Raw genomic sequence first — 23,513 nt, 5'->3', positions numbered from 1 at the left:
CATTTAATTGAAAATTTGTCCATGGCCAAGTTTTAAAGAAGAACTTTAATTTATAACCAATTTAATTTAATAATTTTCTGCCAACAAACTGTGCATTTATGACCTTTGTTGTAAATTTAACAAAAAAAAAAAAAACATTTTTTTTAATACGGAGTCTATGACAGGTAATCATATTCAGAAACTAAAAGCTGACTGGCTAAATTGCATTATGCAACACTAAGGGGTGCGTAGAATTATCTGATCAGGATAACCTACTGTTTAGGTCACACTGCATTAATGCATAGTACAGTCGAGTTCAAATATATGACCAAATCCATACATTTTTATCTTAACAGATTAATCATTCAAAAATATGTGAACAATTTACTATGTACTAATATTTTTCAAAATTACTACTTTCAAAACTACTCGTACACACCAGTCTTTTCATATAATCATAAGCATATATTGCCTCAAAAATATCTGTACTAAACGTTTTAGAATTTTATGTAAACACGTCCGCTACACCATCTGACACTGTTTGTCATTTACAACTGACATGGTCCGTTTCGATACTGTTAGGTAAGTATCATTTATTATATATATCAATTTGTAGGTCTTTTTTTTAAAACAGTTGAGTTTTAACAAGCCTTTAGTGTTTACTGAGTTTTATGGTTATCGTTCCTGGGCGGTTTAGTTTGTTTTCTTATACTGATCACATACCACGAACTAGTTCCATTTTTGTTACCTACGTGTTTGCGGTACCGGTACCCTTCCGGCCAACAGCAGCTTCCCCCTTTTGCTGACTATCACCGTCCCGCGGTCTTCGTTGGCCATTTATCGACTCGGGTGTTTGCTGAAAGGAAATGGGATTCATTTGTAAGAAAATGTATGGGCTACCTACTAAAAACAATAAAAAGAACTTACTTAATAAAAAATTACAAAACTGATCCATTGTGCGATATGACCCTGCCCTCTGGTCGCTATGTAATGACGAACGAACGTACGCTGGTGTAATTTCCATATTATGGTAGAGGTACTAAATCTCAAGCCAGGCTGTCGATACTGATTTTTGAGTACATAATAATGTACTATGGTGGTAGTTTTTCACACTTGTCTTGTGGAGATAGTGGCACTTTAGTGTGCCCATTTTGAAACTTCAAATGGTCATCTATGTATTGAAAAACGTCATACAATATACGTGCGAAAAGGAAATTCGTAACTCGTAATAATATTATTTCTGTAATCTACTGTAAAGTCGTTCTTTTTATTTCCTTCACACAATTTTTACATTGCAAGTATTTATTTACTACTATAAAGCAAACAAGAATAAACATAATAAAACTACTTGAAACTAAATATCTAACCTACAAATAAAATAATTGGCCTAAATCGCCGTCGGCGAGCAAGGTAACCAGGAGGCTGGCAGCATTTCCACGCTGTATAGTAATACTTATTCGTTGAGCAAAATACTGGCCAGCCCTCTGGTCGCCTGAGGTTTCTATTAGGCGAGTCGACAAATCTTTGTATAAATGTTATTAGACTTATTAGTCAACCATCCAATAAGCAATTTTTAAGAAGTAATTTTCGTATCTAAATGTACTATAATTATAATTTAGTCACCATTGGCTTTATAAAACCTATAAAAATATAATATTTCATAGGTATTAAGTATATAGGTAGGTACAAAATATTATTTTAAAATAAAATTAAACTTAAAAATAAAAATTAAACAAAATTAAGTAAGTCTAAAATTAAAATAAATCTAAAAACGGCCCCTGCGGAATAGTACCGAAGACGATGACAGCATTTCCTCGCTGGATTGTCAAGCTAATACGCTGAGCGAGGAAGCTGCCAGCTCTTCGGTCTCCGGTGGCGTCTCTTAGTCTCTTCGATAAGTCCTTGAAGAGACTCCGAGCGCAAGGGCCCCACGGGCCAAGGGTTTCGAGGCCGAATGGAATAAAAATATATTCGGCTGCACTTTCCTATTTGGCTGCCTTTTCTCGGCCGCCTCTGCTGCTGCCGCTGCCCTCACGGAGGTTCGGTGAAGATGAGACGGGACCAGTGTGTCAACGCACGTTGCATCCTAAACCAGCACCCATCCCATACTCCACGGAACCAACAACATCCGGTCTCTTACCGTCCGTCCTTGATATGCCTATTGACTAACATTTAGACATAGACATAGAAATTCTTTATTTTACATCACATTACAATATTACATGAAAACAAGTAAAGCAAACAGCATGATATTAAAAAGGGGCAGCATAATGTCACAGTAAATTTTACTGCAACGCTGGTTTTCAGTCGGACCCTTGCAGTAAAGTAGAAAAGTACCTAATTGAAATTATTAAATAATATATTTTGTGTGGTATGTGTGTATTTTAGTTTAAACAAACACATTAATGAACCAAAGTCGGATAAAACGGCAAATCTATAAATCATGCAGGAAAACATAGCTTAATCATCCCCTCGAGGCCGCAATTCACTTAAAACAAGGTCTACAAAGGGCCAGATAAAACTGTCTATTGGGAGGATAATGATTTATTTGAGGCCCGAATATCTGAAAATTTCCCTAACGCCCGCTTTTTATAAAATAACGAGGAGGCGCAGAGTATATGGAACACAGTACTTCAGGTTTTGGAGATCCTTTATATCTCTAAGGATAATTTGATGACATCTATTCTTTTGTTTATTTCATTTCTGAGTGTGATACTATACAGCACGACCACGAATGATTTTATTAATTCTGTTGCGGTATTCAGGACAAATTCAGGAAAAAAATGTACTTTTATGTACTTACGTTAAAAAAAAATTACCCTTATGGTTTTGGAGTTTCGACATAGGGGCCGTGGTCGTGCTAGGTAGGTAGTTCCTGGCACGACCACACTATATTTAATGAGTTTTTAAATTTGTGTTGCAGTACAAATTCACGAAAAAAAATACTTTTTTGTACTTACCTTTTAAAAAAAATACCCGCATGGTTTTGGAGTTTTTACATGGAATGTGGTCGTGCTACATAGGTACTTTCTTGCACGACCACACTATATTTATGTTTAATTTGATGGTCAAATGAATGCTAAACAAGTGTTTTTAAATTGTACTATGTAAATTACTTCAAAAACTTACTTACTTTTCGTGAATTTGTACCGCAACAGAATTAATAAAATCATCCGTAGTCGCACTGTATAGTATCACACCAGTTCTGACACTTAAAGATTATTTTATCTTTATTAGAGATGGTATACAAAGTAAACCACAAGTAAGTAAGTAAGTCACAGTTTCGTTTTCTTTCAACCCCTTATTTGCCAAGAGTGGCACTGAAGCTTTAGTAGTTTCATGTGTTCTGCCTACCCCTTTATGGGATACAGGCGTGATTGTATGTATGTATGTATGTATGTATGTATACAAAGTAAAATTCCATGATTTATTTTTGTACCATAACTCGGTCTTACTTTGCTGCACTCTGGGTAATTTTGCTCCAACAACTTCATACTTTACACATGAATGCTAGCGGCCGTTAGAACTAATTTGACTCCATAAGATTTAAAATAGAAAAGCCCACAAAATGAAGGCAGCACCAGCTAATAGGGATAATAGTTTATTTGAGGCTCAAATATCTGAGGATTTCCTTTAACACCCACTTTTTTATTAAATTACGAAAACAGAGTATCCAGAGTATAATTATGGAAAAAGTAGGATCGTTGGTAAAGAGCACCGCAGTCGCAAATATAAGTATCTTAGATTTATTAGGTTTGTTTCCGTTTTCGTATTATTTTCGTAGTCATTGTCCATGTAGGTAGGTATTGTAAAATGAAATAAATGACTTATATATTGACCGAGATATAGAGCGTGATTACCTGTTTAGTTGCAGGAAAACTGATTCTTTGTTTGTCTGTGTGTTCTGTGAAATATCGGGAGCTCGACAAAAATCAAAAATGTAAACACGATAAGTGAATGCCGTGGAAATGAGAGCGTTAAGAAGCATGGCTGGTGTAAAGTTGAGTGATAGGATCAGAAATAGCGTGATAAGAGAGAAGTGTGGAGTGGATGTAGATGTGGTGACAAAGATTGAGATGGGTATGTTAAGGTGGTTTGGGCATGTAGAGAGGATGGATGAGAGGAGATTAACGAAGAAAGTATATGAAAAAGGAGTGGAAGGGTCAGTTGGTAGTGGAATACCTAGGCGAACTTTTCTTGATCAAATCGGGGAAATATTGCAAAAAGGCCAGGTCAGAAGTACTCGAAACCGACGAGCGTGTATGAGAAACGTTATGAAAGTGTGTGAAGCGAAAGTGGTTTGTCAGGATCGTAGTAAATGGAAATCCGTGATCTCTGCCTACCCCTCTGGGAAACAGGCGTGATTGTATGTATGTATGTATGTATGTATGTATGTATGTATGTAAACACGATCTATTCTAATATAAAATCCCCGTCATTAAATTTCTGGTGAAAATAACCGTGAATCACTCAAAACTCAAATAAATGATGCAATAAATCTAGGTATCATATTACAGATTCCACCGTATCTTATATTAAACGTACTCATTCACAATTTCTCATATGAACTCTCACAATTTCTCAAACATTCTGGACATTCTACAATTTTATAATAATGCAACAAGCAACGAATCAGCTACGAGAGTAGCGAAACTTTGGCGTAGCCGTCATAACCTTTGCAATATCGTATCACACACATTTGATTCATTCAAGTTCATCCTTTATTCATACACGTTTAGGTAGCTTTTGATTTTGTAAGTAAATAACCTTAGGAACACGCTAAAGTATGAAGTGTTATTATATCAAGTATCGTAATGCATACGTGCTATTTTCTATGCTTGTAATTTTAAGGTTGAAATTGGTTTGGATGGTCGATAGAAGATACTCATATACCATAATATGAGATATGTAGCGGAATAAAGTTGTGAGATAGTGAGGTTCGCATCTTCATTATAGTATCTTGGATAAATTGACGTTTTCTGTAGCAATTTGCTGGGAAAAGGAGCCTCATTAGGGTAGATACATGCGTTTGTTGAACTTCGGTATTGGTAACTTGCATTTTGTTCTCTTGCAGAACTTTGGTAGTGTTATTTACTTATATTAGATAACAGTTTTATGTTTTTTGTGTTTAAGAAGCAGATTAGATGAGTAGTAACCATGCATGCACAGTGGTTGTGAGTAAATGAACTTGAAACTGAAAGAGCAATGAATGTGGTCCTGATTTTTACATTGGTTTTAGACTTTTTCATCAGGTTTTACTGATAGAGTTACGTCAAGACTAAAATTTAATTATGACATAAAATACTAAAACATTTTCTTTAAAAAAAAATCAAATAGGTACATACAATGATAGGCAAATTGACTACGCCCACAACCTGCTGAATAAGTCTGGAAGTACGCGACCGGATTAGACGGTAAATAGCCAATCAAAACCAATGTATGAATGACACATGATTTGGCGTTCGCCACCCCGCTGATCGAGAGCGTCAAGACTGAAGCCAGTATTTTTTCTACGACCATGCACTTAGTTTTTAATAGTTTTCTTGAATAATTTTCGTAAAATTCACACTGTTTCCATTATTTTGACGCAAAGGTTTGCACTGTCAGCTCAGCTGTCCGAACCGAAGCCTTCCCGCGGACGCGCGCAGTATCGTTATAACAATGCGTTGCCATGGTTACAGAGCCAAACAATGCGTTTTCAGTTTTTTCGATACTGTGCGCATGCGCTGAAAGCCGGCGGACTGACTTTGGGAATAGACTTTTATGTAGGGTTTTAAAGGTCTATGCACGACGGTCTATGGGAGTAGAAAAACTTATTATAAAGTAAGTGGTTCCTAAAATTATTCTTATTAAGATATTATTTCATAATGATTTTTATATAGCATTTTGTAAACGAATGTTGTTATTAAATAACTCAATTTGAAGTACTTATAAGTCTGAGTATTGTGATGTTCCGCCTATGCAGGACTCACATATCCTCCGTGCCTGATGGGCCTGGGAGGTTTTACCGAGCTAGTCTCAGATGTGGGAGAAAGGGGGTGCAAGGCGAATAGAGAGAAACACCGGTTTCACTTAACTAATCGGGCTTTTATGCCGTTTATTTACACACACACAATAAACTTAATACTATCGCGGTAACGCGGCTTATCCTATGCGATATCTAACCTTCCCCGGCCGGCCGGGGTTAAACGGAATCAATTTGGGTGCGCCGGAAGGGCCTACAACTACAGGGACCTATCGAGGGTCAGGAGGTAGGAAACCGTAACCCGGCCTAGGCGCGTAATGGTCACCCCGGCCCTGATCACGGGGGAGATAAAATAAGGTAGGAGGGTTTCAGAGGGTAGGAATCGTAACCCGGCCTAGGCGCGTAATGGCCACCCCGGCCCTGATCACGGGAGAGATAGGATATATAGGTAACCCGGCCTAGGCGCGTAATGGTCACCCCGGCCCTGGTTTAGGAATTCGCTGGTAATCGGATATCAACCCGGCCTAGGCGCGAAATGGTCACCCCGGCCTTGGTTGTTGGAGGATAAGTGGATGGGAGCGTCGCCGTGAAGCGACGGGGACGGAAAGGGCTGCTGCACTGGCTGCGCGCACTTAAATATGGTCGGCCGGCGATCCCCTCCACTGCGCCGTGCGCTGCCGGTGGGCTCGATTCCGCGCGGGGCGCGCCGCTGTGATGACATGGCGCGCTGGTGACATAGCTATGTCACATACCCCCTCTTCGTCTGGAGATTTTTACCTGGGGAAAAATCACCGTTAATCTAGATCTTGGCATTTGAAATTTGGGGGCCCTATTGGTCCCCTTTATATGTTGATAAGTAGGTAATTATGTAGGTAAGTTATGTTTCTGAAAATTAGAGGTATGATTTCTAATATTTGCTTTACTAGTAAGCGACGCATGTATACGTTTACTTGGTATTTCGTATAATTAAGAATTGACATTAAGTCGGTGACGGTAGTTAAAACAAAACTATTTACTTTTTAAATAAGGATAGGTACATTTCGGTTGAACCACTCGTGATGCGATATCGATTCGTTTCTAAACTTTAGTTATTTGTTTACTGTGATAACTTTTATTTAGGTAAATATCCAAATATTTTCCTTGACCTAACTGCAAAAATATGATTTCGAGGTTTTGTGTTATTTGCTGGTTGCATCGGTGGTGTAAATTCTCCATGTGTTGCACTGTCCTGGAGACGCTTCGGTTTCTGTTTTAGGTATTTTGAACCTTTTCGTAAGTTGCGTCTTATTTGTAACTTGTTATGGTCCGTTTTAGCTTGTCGCTGGTTATGATATTATTGCCGCCGGTTGGTTGTTGGTACCTATGAAATGGGATGTATATTTGCGTTTAGCTTTAATTTTCGTAGGTATCTTGGCCAATGCTGGAGTGTATTTGGTCGACTCATGAATTGGCGTGTTTAGGGAGAAGTTAAATTCCGATAGGTATTTACGAGTATCCCGTTGTGGTTTTGTCATATACCTATTGCTATCAAGGTTTCGAGTGTTTTGTTGCATTGTTTTACGTTTCTGGCAGGCGTTGCATTTTTTTACGTATTTGTATATTTCACGTTGCATTCCGGGCCAGTAATATCGTTGCATAACTTTTCTAGTGGTTTTAGCTATGCCTAGGTGTCCGGCACTCGGCGTGTCATGGTATTGCCCCATTATCTGTGACCTCCTGGCCTCCGGTACACATAATTTCCATTCCGTGTCTGGATCCGTATGTGTGTTGCTTTTTCGGTTGATTATTTTTCTGTATAGTTTTCCCCCTTCGACGCGGTATTCTTGTGTTGTATCTGGATAATTTTGTGTTTGTAGTAATTTTCTTCCGTACCAGCCTTGACTGGTTGTTGCGCTGTGCAGCAGCGCTGGCTGGCTGGCGTATACTGGGCTCCATGATGATTCGTCCGCTACCTGGTTCTGCTTTTCGTTTCTATATCTTATATCGAATTGGTACTGTTGTTGCCTGGGGTTCCTGGGGTAATATTTCTGCTTGACGGTCTCGTTATGCTTCATCCTTATCTTATGCTGGACGCATGTATTTCCCTTCGGGCTGGCGTCGCATTTCCTGAATTCGGTTTTTAGTATTTCTTCCAATTCTGCTTTTTGCGGTTCCGTTAACTTTTGTTGTTGTGGATCAATTAATAGTTCTGTTACTGTTCGCGGCTTTGGACTCTCTGTTTCTGGATGTGCCGTTGTCTGGCATGGTGCTGATCCTTGTGCTTCATCATGGTGGCTGTTTGTTTCATCCTGTGTACTAGGCCACGTGATTTTCACACCTAATCTTGTTAGCAAATCCATCCCTATGATTATGGCTGATGCCATGGGCATCACACGCACCCAGTGCTGGAGCCTTCTGTTTTTTATCTCCATTTCTACTCGTATGCTTGTCCGTACTTGAGCTCTCGTGCCGTTTGCGAGGATGATCCTTCGTTTTGTTTCTTGCTCTTGGCTTTTCTTTTCTTTGCACGCTTTATATACCGTTTCATTTATGTACGTGTGTGTTGATCCTGTATCTATTAGGCAACTGTACGTTGTTCCGTTTATGGACATGTTGATGAACTGCCTATTGTCGCCGTTGTCCTCGTCGCGGGCGGCTCCTATTGGCTGTGGTTTTCCCCACTCGCTCTTCTTTTTACAGCAATTCGTGCTGAGTACCCCCAATGTGCCGCAGCTACTGCAAAATATGCGTTTCTTTGCCCGACACTCTCTAGTGTCGTGGCCCGGTTTACCACACGACCAGCAGCATGTCTTTGGGTCGTATTTTGGGTGTATCTTCGTCCCTTCGTGGTTATCGCGCTCAGTATTGGCGTTCCGGTACCGGAGTTGACTGTACCTCGGTGTGTGTATGTCCTCATAATCTGCTGCTAGTTTTACCAGATCGGTGAGGTTCTCGAAGTCATTTTTCTTTATGTAGAGCTTGTAATTTTTTCCCATGTTTTCATGTATCCTATGTAGTCTTTCTTTCTCGGTGAGTTTCCCGTATCTTCGCATTAATGTCTGCAGGTCAGTCAAGTAATCGATGAAACTTTCTCCGAACTCTTGTTTTCTTGCTGCTATCTTGACTATTAGGTTCTCCTCGTAATTACTAGGGTAGTAGTACAGTTTGAAGAGTTTTAGGAACTGGTCCCAGCTCTGGAATGAATCGGTGTGGTTTCTATACCACGCTAATGCTTTCCCTTGCATTATACGCGGGAGCGCGGGTAGTATTTCCTCCTTGTCTATACTGCTCGCTGTCATAAACTCCTCCAGTCTTTCTACGAATTCCTCGGCGTCGTCGTATCCTTTGAACGACAGGTTCCACTCCCGGATTAGTTTGGTCAACTTGTTCGCATTCATTTTTCCTTCGTCCTCTGTCATCTTTAAGGGTTTTCCTTTTTCTGGTGTTTTGAACTCGTCTGAGGTCTTTATGGATTCTACTAGCAGTTTTCGTATCTGCTCGACTGTGAGGTCAGTCGTTGGGATATTCCTATTCTCGGCTTCTTGTATTAGCTCTGGTTTCTTTAAGTTGTAGATCCAGGATGTCGACATCTATGTACTTTATTTCGTAAACGGTTTCCTGTGGTGTTCTCCTGTCGCGACGCGTTGGGACTTAGTTTGTCGCGGTATGGATTTTGTATTTGACGGTATTATTGGTGACCGGATCGCGGCGGTATTTTACTTTTATGCGGGCGGGCGGGCTGCGTCGCGAGAACTAAATGAGCTATTTTCAATGACTGACCTTTCTCCCGAGTCTCCTAAGACTCCTAAATTGTGAGTTTTTCGGTTGGGCGCCAAATGTGATGTTCCGCCTATGCAGGACTCACATATCCTCCGTGCCTGATGGGCCTGGGAGGTTTTACCGAGCTAGTCTCAGATGTGGGAGAAAGGGGGTGCAAGGCGAATAGAGAGAAACACCGGTTTCACTTAACTAATCGGGCTTTTATGCCGTTTATTTACACACACACAATAAACTTAATACTATCGCGGTAACGCGGCTTATCCTATGCGATATCTAACCTTCCCCGGCCGGCCGGGGTTAAACGGAATCAATTTGGGTGCGCCGGAAGGGCCTACAACTACAGGGACCTATCGAGGGTCAGGAGGTAGGAAACCGTAACCCGGCCTAGGCGCGTAATGGTCACCCCGGCCCTGATCACGGGGGAGATAAAATAAGGTAGGAGGGTTTCAGAGGGTAGGAATCGTAACCCGGCCTAGGCGCGTAATGGCCACCCCGGCCCTGATCACGGGAGAGATAGGATATATAGGTAACCCGGCCTAGGCGCGTAATGGTCACCCCGGCCCTGGTTTAGGAATTCGCTGGTAATCGGATATCAACCCGGCCTAGGCGCGAAATGGTCACCCCGGCCTTGGTTGTTGGAGGATAAGTGGATGGGAGCGTCGCCGTGAAGCGACGGGGACGGAAAGGGCTGCTGCACTGGCTGCGCGCACTTAAATATGGTCGGCCGGCGATCCCCTCCACTGCGCCGTGCGCTGCCGGTGGGCTCGATTCCGCGCGGGGCGCGCCGCTGTGATGACATGGCGCGCTGGTGACATAGCTATGTCACAGTATCATAAATATCGATGATTCTTGATTACCTAACTACATTTATTAAGCTTACCGTGTCCTATAAATCTATTAATTTGAATAAAAAATAAATTATTTCTAATCTATATTTCCATAATTTATGTCATGATTGTAACATTCCTGTGTAAACAAATGGCGAACCATAACCGCCCGAAACTATCGGCATCCACGCGAGCTTGCGAGACTAGGTATTATAACAATTACTGCAGGTTTGAACTATGTAAGCTTTAAGCTATTTGCATATCATGCTAGGTTTTGCAGATCTTAATGTTTTAATACTTTGTTGGTATCGGTCGGCTGTGTCCTTCTAGCTCCCACCATAGAAAAATTAATAATATGGTGTAGGAAAATTTGGTAAAATAAATGAAACTCTGTTTCTATTTGTCTGTCAACTTCACCCCCCCACCACCCCCTTTCTTCCCGTGGGTGTCGTAGAAGGCGACTATGGTATATGGGTTAAATTGTGGCGTAGGCGAGAGGCTGGCAACCTGTCAGTGTCACTGCAATGTCACAGTTTCGTTTTCTTTCAACCCCTTATTTGCCAAGAGTGGCACTGAAACTTTAGTAGTTTCATGTGTTCTGCCTACCCCTATATGGGATACAGCCGATACAGGCGTGATTATATGTATGTATGTATGTCAACCTAGCCGAAGGGGCAAACGTTGAACCTACGTGGCGATAGAAATGCATCAGTCTAGCTCTGTCACGCCACCATTACAGAATAGGGAGAGCTAGCTACAAAACGCTTACGAAGCCTAAGCATGCGCGAATCCAGGGGGGGAGGGGTAATGGGGGTCATGACCCCCCCCCCCCCCTGGAGCCTAAGTTGGCCATACAAATAGGCCACGTGACCCCCCCCCCCCTGGGGCCCCAGGCCTTTACCAAGTGACCCCCCCTGGGCACGAAGCTGGATCCGCGCTTGAGCCTAAGCCATTGTGACGTTGAATAATTTACCTAGATACTGCTCTGAGGAGTCGGTAGCATGTCGCGGAACGCTTAACATTTCAAAAACACACCAATTACACACTTACACACTTACAAACTAACACAAAAGCAACCAAAAAAATACCTGCAATCTACTCATATAAGCCTAATATCTTTGCGCGAGGCATTTTTCCCAGGACACTGGCCGCATTGCCTCTCTGCAGGGCTAAACTTAACCTTTGGGCAAAGAACGCTCCTGCCCGGAGGTCGCCAGACGTACAAATAAGTTTCTCGGAGAGCTCTTTTACAATTTTTTTGGTGTCTGACGACCAAAGTTCAAAAGGTTTCAACCGCCAATGCCACAAACTCATAGTCGCTTTTCAGAAACGTTTATTTACGACATTTGGCGGTTTGAGCACCCTCTGCGGCCGCACCTGGCTTTTTGGGCGAACGCTGTACGTAGGACGGTGCCAGCGTGTCTACACACGTGACGTCCAAGCCAACGGCCGCTCCAGAAACCATTCTCTTCCATATTTTGTGCATCAGTGAAAGTTGTGTTCGCTATGAAGCGTAAGCATTTCGCTCGTGGGCTACGCGAACAGTTGTCGTATTTTCAGAATAATTACCACTAATTTTTCGGAGCGTAATCTTGTGTTTAAACTGATGAAATATGCTAGCAAAAAGTTTCTTATCTATAGGTTTTGACACACGTTTAAGTGCATACATTTTGAGTTTTCAGTGTAATGAAGTTTCACGAACAAAGGCCAGGGCAAACAAAACGGCGCGGAATCGCAGATGGAGAGCAAACGCACTCCGATATAGCTTTGCTTTCACACCGAGGGCTGAGTGATGCGAAATCGTGTGTAGCAATTTTATATCGATTAACGTTTTTGAAATATACAGGCGTTTATTTCTAATATTACGTCAAATTATAACCAGACTTGCATTAGTGCCATGACCGATGTTGCATGAAAAAAACTCTTAACTAACTTCTTTTTTTTTAACCCCCGAAGGGGTGTTGTAAGTTTGACGTGTCTGTCTGTGTGTATGTCTGTCTGTGTGTATGTCTGTCTGTCTGTCTGTCTGTCTGTCTGTCTATTTGTCTGTTTGTCTGTCTGTCTGTCTGTCTGTCTGTGTGTGTGTGTCTGTCTGTGGCATCGTAGCTCTCGAACGGATGAACCGATTTTGATTTAGTTTTTTTTGTCTGAAAGCTGAGTTAGTCGGGAGTGTTCTTAGCCATGTTTCATGAAAATCGGTCCACTAGGTCGCGGTCGGGGGTTTTTTAACCGACTTCAAAAAAGGAGGAGGTTCTCAATTCGACTGAATGTTTTTTTTTTTTTATTTTTTTTTTGTATGTATGTTATTCGATAATCGTGGACCGATATCGATAATCGATCTCCGAGAATCGTGGACCGATTTTCAAATTTTTTTTTGATCGAACCGGTATAACCCCGAGATGGTCCCATTGGCACCAAGTCAGGGTCTGATGATGGGATCCTGGAGAAATCGAGGGAACTCTTCAAATGTTATAGGCACATGTGTTTTTGGTCTATTTTTCAAAGGTACACCAGTATTTACGTCTGATGGTAATAATTTTATGTGGCTGAGCTGATGATGGAAGGTCAACTCCTCAATGGTTAGGAGTTAAAGGATAATTCTTTCACTACTGTACATGTATTCGGACTGATACATATAATATCACTAGGAACCACTAAAAATCAACAAATAAATAAACTTTTTAACAAAAAATAAAACCGCCTTCAAAAATAAGCGCGTTACAAAACACGGAGAAACTAAAAAGCCAAAAATAATAAACCTTTCAATTCAGATTTCTTATCGTATTGCAATAAGCTAAACATCCAAATTATAAACAAATCAATTATTTTTGGAGTCGGTACCAGCCTGTGTATGGTTGGGTGGGGCAAACAGGCAATAGCAAGGCGACGAACAGGTCTGGTACCGACTACAAAAATAATTGATTTGTTTATAATTTGGATGTTTAGCTTATTGCAATACGATAAGAAATCTGAATTGAAAGGTTTATTATTTTTGGCTTTTTAGTTTCTCCGTGTTTTGTAACGCGCTTATTTTTGAAGGCGGTTTTATTTTTTCAAAATTTTAATTTTGTAGGTATCCCTATAAAAAGTATAAAATAATTCAGCACGCAACGTGATGGCGATGGCGTGTCGTCACAACTGTCACTTCAAGTTATAACTTGTATTGTATCTGTTGTCGTTTATAAAATGCCGACATAGTTTGGTATATTTGTATTAAAAATTTAAAATCATTACGATTTCCACATGTTGACCTTGAACTTCACGGCAGGCGACACAACGACGTATCAGTGAGTATCGTACGTTTTCCTTATCAACACGTCGAAGATTTTCAAACACCTTTGCAATTTTTTCCTGAAGTTGTTGGATAGTCGTTCTAAATTAAGGGAATAAACTTCATCTTTTACCGCTCCCCATAAGAAGAAGTCGAGCGGCGTGAGATCTGGCGAACGAGCTGGCCAACGACGGGGGCCGAACCTTCCAATCCATTGGTCTTGGAATATCGTGTTCAGTGCATTACGGACTCGAACTTAAGAGTGTGCAGGAGCACCATCTGGCCCCAATTTCATATAGGTGACAGGTGCGACAATTGTCACAAAATATTACATATGTAGAATTATTGGTTTCACCACGCTGACAGGTGCGACAATTGTAGAATACAATTGTCACGACTAACGGTAGGGATAAATGTATCAAATTATGAATAGTAGTTGACTCAAATGGCAATAAGTAAATTTATTTAATGGATATTTTTATGTTTATTGGCTGACTATAAATATAAATGCCTTTGTTAACTTCGATAAAACTTATTTAAAACTATTCATTACCTAAATCCTCTCCCACCATTATATAATTTTCTTCGGTAACATTATTTATGTGTATCAAGTAGGCATTGGTTATGTGTTAGTATTTTGTTTCAAAAACAATATTGCAGTATGGATATAATAAGAAAGATGACTATCTTAAAATTGATTTCCGACCGCAAATTCGTGTTATTTGATAAATTTGATAACACATTAATATCCGCAATGAAAGTTAATACTTAAATATAAAGGAATAGCTCAATGTTTGATTGAAACGGGTGTATGGCAAAGAAATAGAAATATCTAAGATATATACCTAACTTGGCACTATACAAAGTATTTAATAAGTTTGAATTATTAAGATATATAAAATTTATTTCTTATAAACGTGAATAAAAGAAGAAGAAGTAAAAACATTGACCATTAGGTACTACAATAAAAATATACAAATGGGTGAATCAACTTTTCTTTGCCAGCAAAATTTCGCATACTTCGACTACATGTGGTCAGAAAATTTAATTGGGATTTAGTCTAATTAATGTATACTTATTATATTAAAGACAAATATACTAGCTACGCAATACAACATGTAATTATAGGATTTCCTATTTTATAACTTTGTTTCGAGCAGTGACCCAGTGGACATAGCTGTCCCTCACTTTTGTATGAAAAAAGTGTCTCTTCCACTGGGTCACATATTGTTTTAATTAAAAATGAATAGTTTTTAATTTTTTCCCTAATTGGTATACGTGAAATAAGGATCTTTATTCACGATGGTAAGGTTAAAAATCACAAAAGTAGACCTAATAATAAGTAAGGGTAATTCTTGCAAAAAGCAAGAAAAAGTTGATTCACCCAAATAACAAATTAAACAAATTAAAACTATTCTAAACTAATAGTTAAAATGCTTAACTAAACTAAAAATATTTGAATTTGGAATTCAGTGTACCTAAATACGAAGGTAACTCGTTCATTTAAAAACGCTCAAATTAATTTGAGAGTATTTGTATAAAATAATATAAATGATAGCTATTTAGGTACATAGGTATGTAGTATTTTTTATGATACATAAGTTTAAAAACACAATTTAGTATAATAATATGTATTAACGCAGAGAAATCTCAAAAATATACCTAAGTACTAATAAGTACGAAGGGGCCAATAGCGTTTACTAACAGCAACACTCTTAACTAATCATCGGTAGGCTTTATGCCCTTGTAATAAGGTACTAACATTGCTGCCGATGGTACAATGATAAAAATAAATTGAGATATCCGTAGTTTGCTACAAATTTAATTTCATATTTACGTAGCATTATTGAAACTTATATCGACGGCGAAGTAACAGGAACTCCTAACTAAGTACGAAAACCTAAGAATTACTGTAGGTAGGTAGGTAGGTAGGAATTACTGTCACTATCACTAATAGTGTCACTATACCACTCGCATGGGCAGCCATTTTGAACAACGCGTATGTCAACCACAAATTACTACAATTGTCACACAATTCGACACATCTTAATCCTCCTGTCGAGATTCACCGACAATTCTACAAATATGTCGCCTAGAAATAATAATTATCGTTTCACAACATAATTGTAATACATACAATTATAGCAAAATGCCTGTCATGTTTGTAAGCAATTCTATAGAAAATATTTTATAAAATTGTAATTTGTCACCTGTCATCGACAATTGTCGCTCGACATATGTCACTGACAATTGTAGCCTTTTTGAAATAGGGGCCTGATTGCAACCATGGGACCATTTCTCAAAATTGAAAGGTACAAGTTACAAGCGGAAGTCTCTTTCCAACGTGTCAAATTAGACATTGACAACCACTTATAAATTGCAACTTGTAGGCTTCGAGAAATGGGCCCCATGTCTGCATACGTTCAGCTTCCGGCAATACGTTAACATAATCTGCTAAAGTACCATTAATTAGTTTGAGAAATTTGTCGCCGTTAAGGTTTCCGTCAATGAAAACTGGTCCGATAATGCGATGGCCTTTCTTTTGATACGTGGGGCTTTACTCGGGCCCAATAGTGGCTATTACGCTGATTCCTAACGGCCCAGCCACGACATTGGTCTAAGCGCGGCAGCGGTGAGCGGCAGCCATACGTGCGAATGAAAAGTCCCATCGCTGTGTCTCGCTCCGATGTATGGCCGCCGCTCCCCGCTGTCGCGGTTAGACCAATGTCGTGGCTGAGCCGTAACACCGTCCGGTGAAGTCCGGTGAAGACCGGTGTGAAGGTACTTTCGTCAGTCCAGATAATCCGCAAAAATTCGCAGTTATTTTCATGCTGTCCGAGTAGCCAGCCACAAAAGGCAAATGCCGGTGACTAAATAATAAAATACATAAATAAATATTATAGGACATTCTTACACAGATTGACTGAGTCCCACGGTAAGCCCAAGGCTTGTGTTGCAGGTACTCAGACAACGATATATTATATAATGTACAATTATTTATATACATAGAAAACATCCATGACTCAGAAACAAAAATCTGTGTACATCACACAAATAAATGCCCTTACCGGGATTCGAACCCGGGACCACGGCGTAGCAGGCAGGGTCCCTACGCGCTAGGCCAGACCGGTCGTCAATACTGTACTATGACTAGTAACTACTAGACACTAGTCTAGTAGAGTCATAGTAAAGTCTAGTAGTCACTAGACTACTAGACTTTACTATGACTCTTCCTGTTATTGTCAAATCGTCACAAACTCGCTGTAGGTAATGTACGAATAATAACGCGAGGGTCCTGCCGCCCACTTCGTCCAGCTTCGCCATAAATTACAATTTCATTTCGGATAGTTCCCGAGAACTAAATATTGATGGTATTGGCATTGTGTGTAGATTATTTAATATTTCAGGCTTTCACTATACATATGCCGAGTAGAAAATGGCAACAAATGAGCGACGTGTGTAAGATCTAAAAATCGCTACAGCGTATGCCTCCGCTATCGCTACGTCCACCAATATATCCGTAGTCACGCGCACTCACCGCAAAGCAACGTATATCGTACTGTGCCGCCATAGACGTATTTGCATACATTTTCCGACTTCAAAAAAGGCGTTTTTTTTTTTTCAATTCAACAGGAAATTGTGAAGCGATTGGAGCTTTGTTCCTTGTTGACACCGGTCCGTAGCAAAGAGGATGGGCCAATGTATGCAGATTTAATTTTAAATCCAGGGTCCGTCGGTTGTTGTTTTGAGCAATCAAGTAAAACAGGTACCTACCAAAATGAATGTAAATGTTTTACATGCTTACGGCGTTGCAAACGTTCAAAAAATTGACTTGCCTTTTGTATACCACACTGGCTGCTTATTTATTCACCTACAATAATTTGTAGGGTGGTTGCTTATTATATAGCAGTGTAACATGATGAAACCGAAAATTTTAACAGCGTACCTATTACTGATCACATTTCAGGACTAAAATGTTAAATAAACTTTTCTGATTTCGCCTAGTTTCAGAGTTATTACCAAAAAAAAAATGGCAACTCATTATATTTTCTTAGTACAACATCCTCATGTGTATAGTTTTATGTATTTACACGTATCTATGTTCCCCCTTCTCTGCTGCATTACTGCAGCCAAATATTTCCGCCTAAGCACTGCAAACTTGCCCTGACCAAGTGCCCAACTCAAGATTTATGCGCAAGTTCCGAGGTATCGTATTAATTTCACCAGTGTACGTAGCCAAATACACAAACGCTTTCGATAATATTTTTATCGTAGGCTATCTCTATCGCTCTTCTGTATTGGTGCGACAGAGCCAGACTGCGTTTCGATCGGCGTCTAGCCAGGGGCGGGTAACTGCCCGATTCTTTCGACAAGCTAAAAGTGCATGCCGGCGGCCGTGCATTCGCGGCCCATTCAGTTGTGACAACCTTTTGCGCGGCGCAAAATAACTCTATGTCGGCTGCTCGCGTGTGACGGTATTTTGTGAACATCAAAGCAGTGAGCCTTCTGTACTTGTACTATTATATATTGTGTGCTCTAACGTCAACGATTGCCATTTCGGCTAAGCCAGCAGTATTTCAACCGGCTGTTCTGCCGTGATTCTGCGTGCGGTTAGGTTTGTTGTCCAACTTGTACAGTTACTGTTACTGTACTAGTTGGATAACTTACTTTCTTGACTGTTTCAGCAAACAACACTTTGCCCCATTCTGCCACTTCAACCCAGAACTTCTGGCTTGAGTTGTGTTCCAATTTCATAATTGAAGGGTGGTAGGGACTCAAACCCTATACGTATGGACCCTTACCCTACCCCCTAGGATTTCACGAGCCACGGGACTCACGGGAAATATTGAATGCGAAAAATATATGATTGAATACACGTATATTTGCTTTTGTGACAGTACCTATGCATTATTCGGTATTTTTGAGTTAATCTAACATTCTGGCACATTAGAAATAGTCGTTTCTTCATTTATAGATCCTTTTCTTCATTTGCACGCAGGAAAAAGATGGTCACCTCTTTGCACATCGTTTCACTTATCTTTAAATGTAATTATCATAATCATTCTATCCATACACTGTTTTACTCCATAGCAATATTTCTAAATGCATTGTCGATATTGCAAAAGTTCTACCCAAAACCAATCACAATTCCCGACATAACATTCTCCCAAAGAGAGATGGCCTTCACATAATGTAAATTAAGCTAGTCGAACCCCGAATTTGGCACAAAAACAGAAGGCAATTTACCGTAGTTCGTAACAATTGGCCTGCTTACAGAAATAGTACGTTGGTACGGACAGAAAAAAAAACATTGAATAGGCACTTTATTTATAGGTACAAAGGAATTATTATGAAAAACATTTTCTTGAGTATTTATCTTCTTACAAAATATCACGAGAATCTATTGATAATGACGACCTGCATAGGAAATTGTTGGTTTAATCGTGTTGTGGGCCATGTAAGGTTGTCGAAAATCAAGTTTTATCTATAATGGCGCAATGGAATGCGCCTCTGGGGGTAAGGGCATTTATTTGTGTGATAAGGTTGTCGAAAATCAAGCCTTCTTAATTGTCAATCTTAAGAATCTAAATAAACACAGAAACAAAGATTTTTGCTGAAGCTCTAACCACACAATCCGACATTTAACCCACTTAACCCTACCAGGTGTTATAACACCGATTTTTTTTTTCTAGTGGGTAAGTGACAATATACCAAAATGTCCCGAAAAATGCGGGGTAAGATTTTTTGCATTTAGGGTTATCTGGGTTAATAATAGTATTTTGTGCAAAGTGGGGCGGAAGTATTTTTTTTTATTATACATGGGCTTACTCTTGGCCACAGACTAGCCAAAGGCAAAGACGTGGCCTATGATGGAGTGAGCTCGATCAGAAGATGCTTGTTCACCCTTGATATGAGCTCGGGAATATAGCCGCCGCAGTGTGGTATTTTACTGATCTGGGCGGCCAATATTATTTTTGAGGTTATATTGGTAGTTCTAGTAATATAAAGCTAATATTTCATTTATTATATCTATACGGTAAGGAAATTATGTTGAAATTATAAAAAAAATTTCTGTAAATTTGGCAATTTCGTTTGTTGCATCAACTCGAACAATTAGATCGACTTATTAGCTTAACATTAGATATAACACTTTAAGTTTGTTGCATCAACTCGAACATTTTTACTTTTTTCCCAACGTTTCAACAACGTTTCGACTTATTAGCTTAACATTAAGATAGGCCCTAGAAACAATAAAAAAATCAAAATAAGCAAAAAATTATAAATTTATAAAATCATACATTATGCCCCCATATAACGTTTGGATGCCTAATTTTCCATTTTCCGGAGTATTTCCGTGAAAAATCAAAGCTTAATCGTAAACTAGAATAAATGAGGTATTATTTATGTGGTACATGCAAAATATTATTTGAATGACCGGGACTTCCTCGGGAACCACAACTAAATGTCTCCGATAAGTCAAAGTACGACTACTAAACCCATCAAGTTCAAAAAATGAGAACGTTAAAAGAATGTACATTTGAATGACTACCATATCTTCATAACATAATCAATCCTATTAAAAACATATATAAACGAAACATCCTTACCTGCCATCATAACATAAATTATATATTTTACCGCAAAAACATACAAATTCACTGTTAAAAGTCACCGATTTGATATGTGTCGTAAGTGCACTTCAAATACTTGATATTGCAACCAGCTATACGAGGACTTCAAAAGTTTATACGAGGAAAGTTTAGCGATAAGGTCGAATACATTGACAGATTATAGTGCGTCAATAAGTAGACTTTCTGAACCTACCTTATTCTACCCACAATTAGTTTTAAAAAATTGACTTCTGGCCGCCCAGATTAGTGATTTACCATTCCGTGCGCCGGTAAGGAATTCCACTTCTTGGCAGTGCGCATAGAAAAGACGAAGCAAAGCGCTTCGTGCGAATTCGCGGAATATCTACCAAGTAAGGATGGAAACCGGCCGTACGTCTAAGATTCCGATGGTGCGTCTAAGAGTCTGATGGGGAAGGTGGAATAAGCTCGTGTAGCTCTTGAGCACACTCCCCGAACTGCAACCTGTAAAACACAGACAGACTGACGACTTTCCGCCGGTGGGCCAAAGACTGCAGCTTAGCGTAACCGTAGAGTAAGTTACAATCGCGACGGCTGGCGGGAGCGATTTCAAGTTTTTAATTTGATATATTTTTAGGCCCCGAGTTACACACTATATTTTTCATCACACTTGCAAGATAAAAGATGAAGACGGTACCTACTACTATCATAACTCCCCAGGGAGAACGATTTTGTATAACTCCCGCTCCGCCTGCTGCGTGCAACTGCACATTTACGCGTGTCTTGCGTGGTCGCGTCTCATACTTCCATATCGATAAGGTTTGATTTCTTATACGTCGCATCGCCGTCGCGCTAACATCGCGCGACCGTCGCCCACGCAAGCCACGGCGTTACTGTGAAACTGTGATGACATAATTATTTATACTGGTGAAAAGACGTATAGTTAATATTGTACCGTCGTAGACAGCATTCAAACTACGGTTCGTTGGTTTCATAGAATTCACGTAGCTAGTTTATTTGCCAACGGTATTTAAGTTAAGTAATTCTGAACGGAGCATGGAGCGTGTGTCTATGTTCAATTGAAAGCACTAGACAATGCACCGAACTTGTACAACTGTGCCGAACTTTGAACAAACATCTGTGTTGGACTATATATAGTTAATTTATTTGTGCTTATCTTTACTGTGCATAATTGAAATTTGAAGGAAACAAAAAGAAACAGCGCGCAGTGTGAAAATCTGGGTATTGCGTGTGTTATGAAAATTATTTACAATGAAAATATAACGAAATGCTAGCAGGGTTAGCACATGATTGACGCGAGAGTATATCGCCGCGAGATAGACTACCCGTCCTTATGTCATTAATACAATTAGGATAAGACGTGTGATCTATCTCGCGACGATATACTCTCACGGCAATCATGTGAATGGTCTACTGCGATCCAAAGAGGATCCATTACTCTGAAAATAAGTATATATTATTAAATTAAAGCGGAAATGGAAAAATCACACCTTCGGCAGAACTCGAACCTACGACTGTGAGCAAGGTTGCCAGAGCTTAGAGTGGTCGGAAATGGGCATGTAACAGTTCTGGAGTTGCAAGCATCCATAGGTTAAAGAAACTGTTTACCATCAAGCGGGCAGTTTTCTTAATTGTCACCAACATGTATCCATACTTCCATACTAATATTATAAATAGGAAAGTGTATCTGTCTGTTTGTTTGTCCGTCTTTCACGGCAAAACGGAGCGATGTATTAGCGTGATTTTTTTAAGTGGAGATAGTTGAAGGGATGGAGAGTGACATAGGTTACTTTTTGTCACTTTCTAACCCGCCACTTCCCTAGAAAGGGGGGGGGTGGAAGTTTGTATCAAGCATTCCGCAATTTTCGAATAAATTACGAGCGAAGCCGCGAGCAAAATCTAATACAATAATAAACGTACTTTTACAGTGACACTGTCGTTTTCGAGTTATTATTAAACACTCGTGATAGCCACACAGTTCGTGCTCCAAATTTGTACGTCGCTTGTCGATATTTGCATACATTACACATGTAAGCGAGTGCCAGGGAAATGCATCTTGATCGAGACTAATTTATGCTCAGTGCCAAGTTGCCGGCCGACCATACATAAACAACAGTTAAGTTAGGTTGTCTGAGGTAGTGGCTCAAAAGGGATATAGGTACCAGTGGCGGAGCGTCGATACAACTCGATTCCCAACGGGTTCCCTAAAATTCTCTAGTATCTGTATAAGTCCATTCAAAACAGATGCCAAAACCCCTCCGGCTTTACCAACGAAAATTTTCACGCCCCGCCGCTGATAGGTACATATCTATATTATTTAGTTGCTTCTCCGAATTTCTGTGATGTACTTGTACTATTATATATTCTGTCGATGCACGTCGATATTGTATTAGTTCTAGAATATATTACAAATGGATTAGACGGCGAGGCAATATATGTAACTTTATCCTGCCCAACACATTCAGTTAAGACATCTAGAAATGTAAACCAATATTGAAAGAGTTTTGAATGATTCACGGTTATTAAGTTAATGAGGTTAAGGAGGGTAGATCGCGCGCTGTCTACTCAAATTTGACATCGACCCACCTTCGTCAGTTTTCCGTGATCATGATGCATGCAATTGCAACTGCGTCGAAATATCGGGAGCTCGACAAAAATCAAAAAGGTAATCACGGTCTATATCCCGGTCAATATAAGTCTAACCAATATTGAAGAATTGGGTATTCATATTTTTCTCTGTTTCACGTTTTATTGTTAAAAATAATAATATTCAGTGTGACTTTAGTCTATTCAGGGGCCTATTGCATAACAATTTACAACAAGTGGAGCTCTCTTTCTTATAAAAGGAATTGGATGGAGACTACAGATTGTAATATGAAGCTATACATTGTTACGCAATAGGCCCCAGGTTTTTAATTAGGTATCCTTTAAAACTCACATTGAGACGGACTAGGGTAGACACAAATATCATTGAAAATTAATCCATCCAAAAATACATCCCGCCCAGCCGCCAAGCCAGCTGCTAAAATATGGTTTAGCGAATATATCATAAAAAAATAATGTCCTTGTGAGAGTATTGCTAGAGTAAAAACACCAGATTA

The 23,513-nt window shown here is 39.8% G+C and overlaps 1 protein-coding gene across 1 annotated transcript; it reads right to left on the bottom strand.

Annotated features, from left to right (window-relative positions):
- Positions 1-6,941: 6,941 nt before the first annotated feature.
- Positions 6,942-8,702, bottom strand: LOC125235921. Its single transcript, XM_048142560.1, has 2 exons — positions 7,269-8,702; positions 6,942-7,132 (listed from the first exon to the last, which is right to left on the bottom strand). The coding sequence occupies exon 1, from the start codon at positions 8,533-8,535 to the stop codon at positions 7,270-7,272; it is 1,266 nt and encodes a 421-aa protein (XP_047998517.1). The 5' UTR covers positions 8,536-8,702; the 3' UTR covers positions 6,942-7,132; position 7,269.
- Between the last annotated feature and the right edge of the window lie 14,811 nt (positions 8,703-23,513).

Source organism: Leguminivora glycinivorella, chromosome 18 (assembly GCF_023078275.1).
Source record: "Leguminivora glycinivorella isolate SPB_JAAS2020 chromosome 18, LegGlyc_1.1, whole genome shotgun sequence".
Taxonomy (NCBI): Eukaryota; Metazoa; Arthropoda; class Insecta; order Lepidoptera; family Tortricidae; genus Leguminivora; species Leguminivora glycinivorella.
Note: the sequence above shows the minus strand (reverse complement) of the source record. Positions and strands in the feature narration are given on the sequence as shown.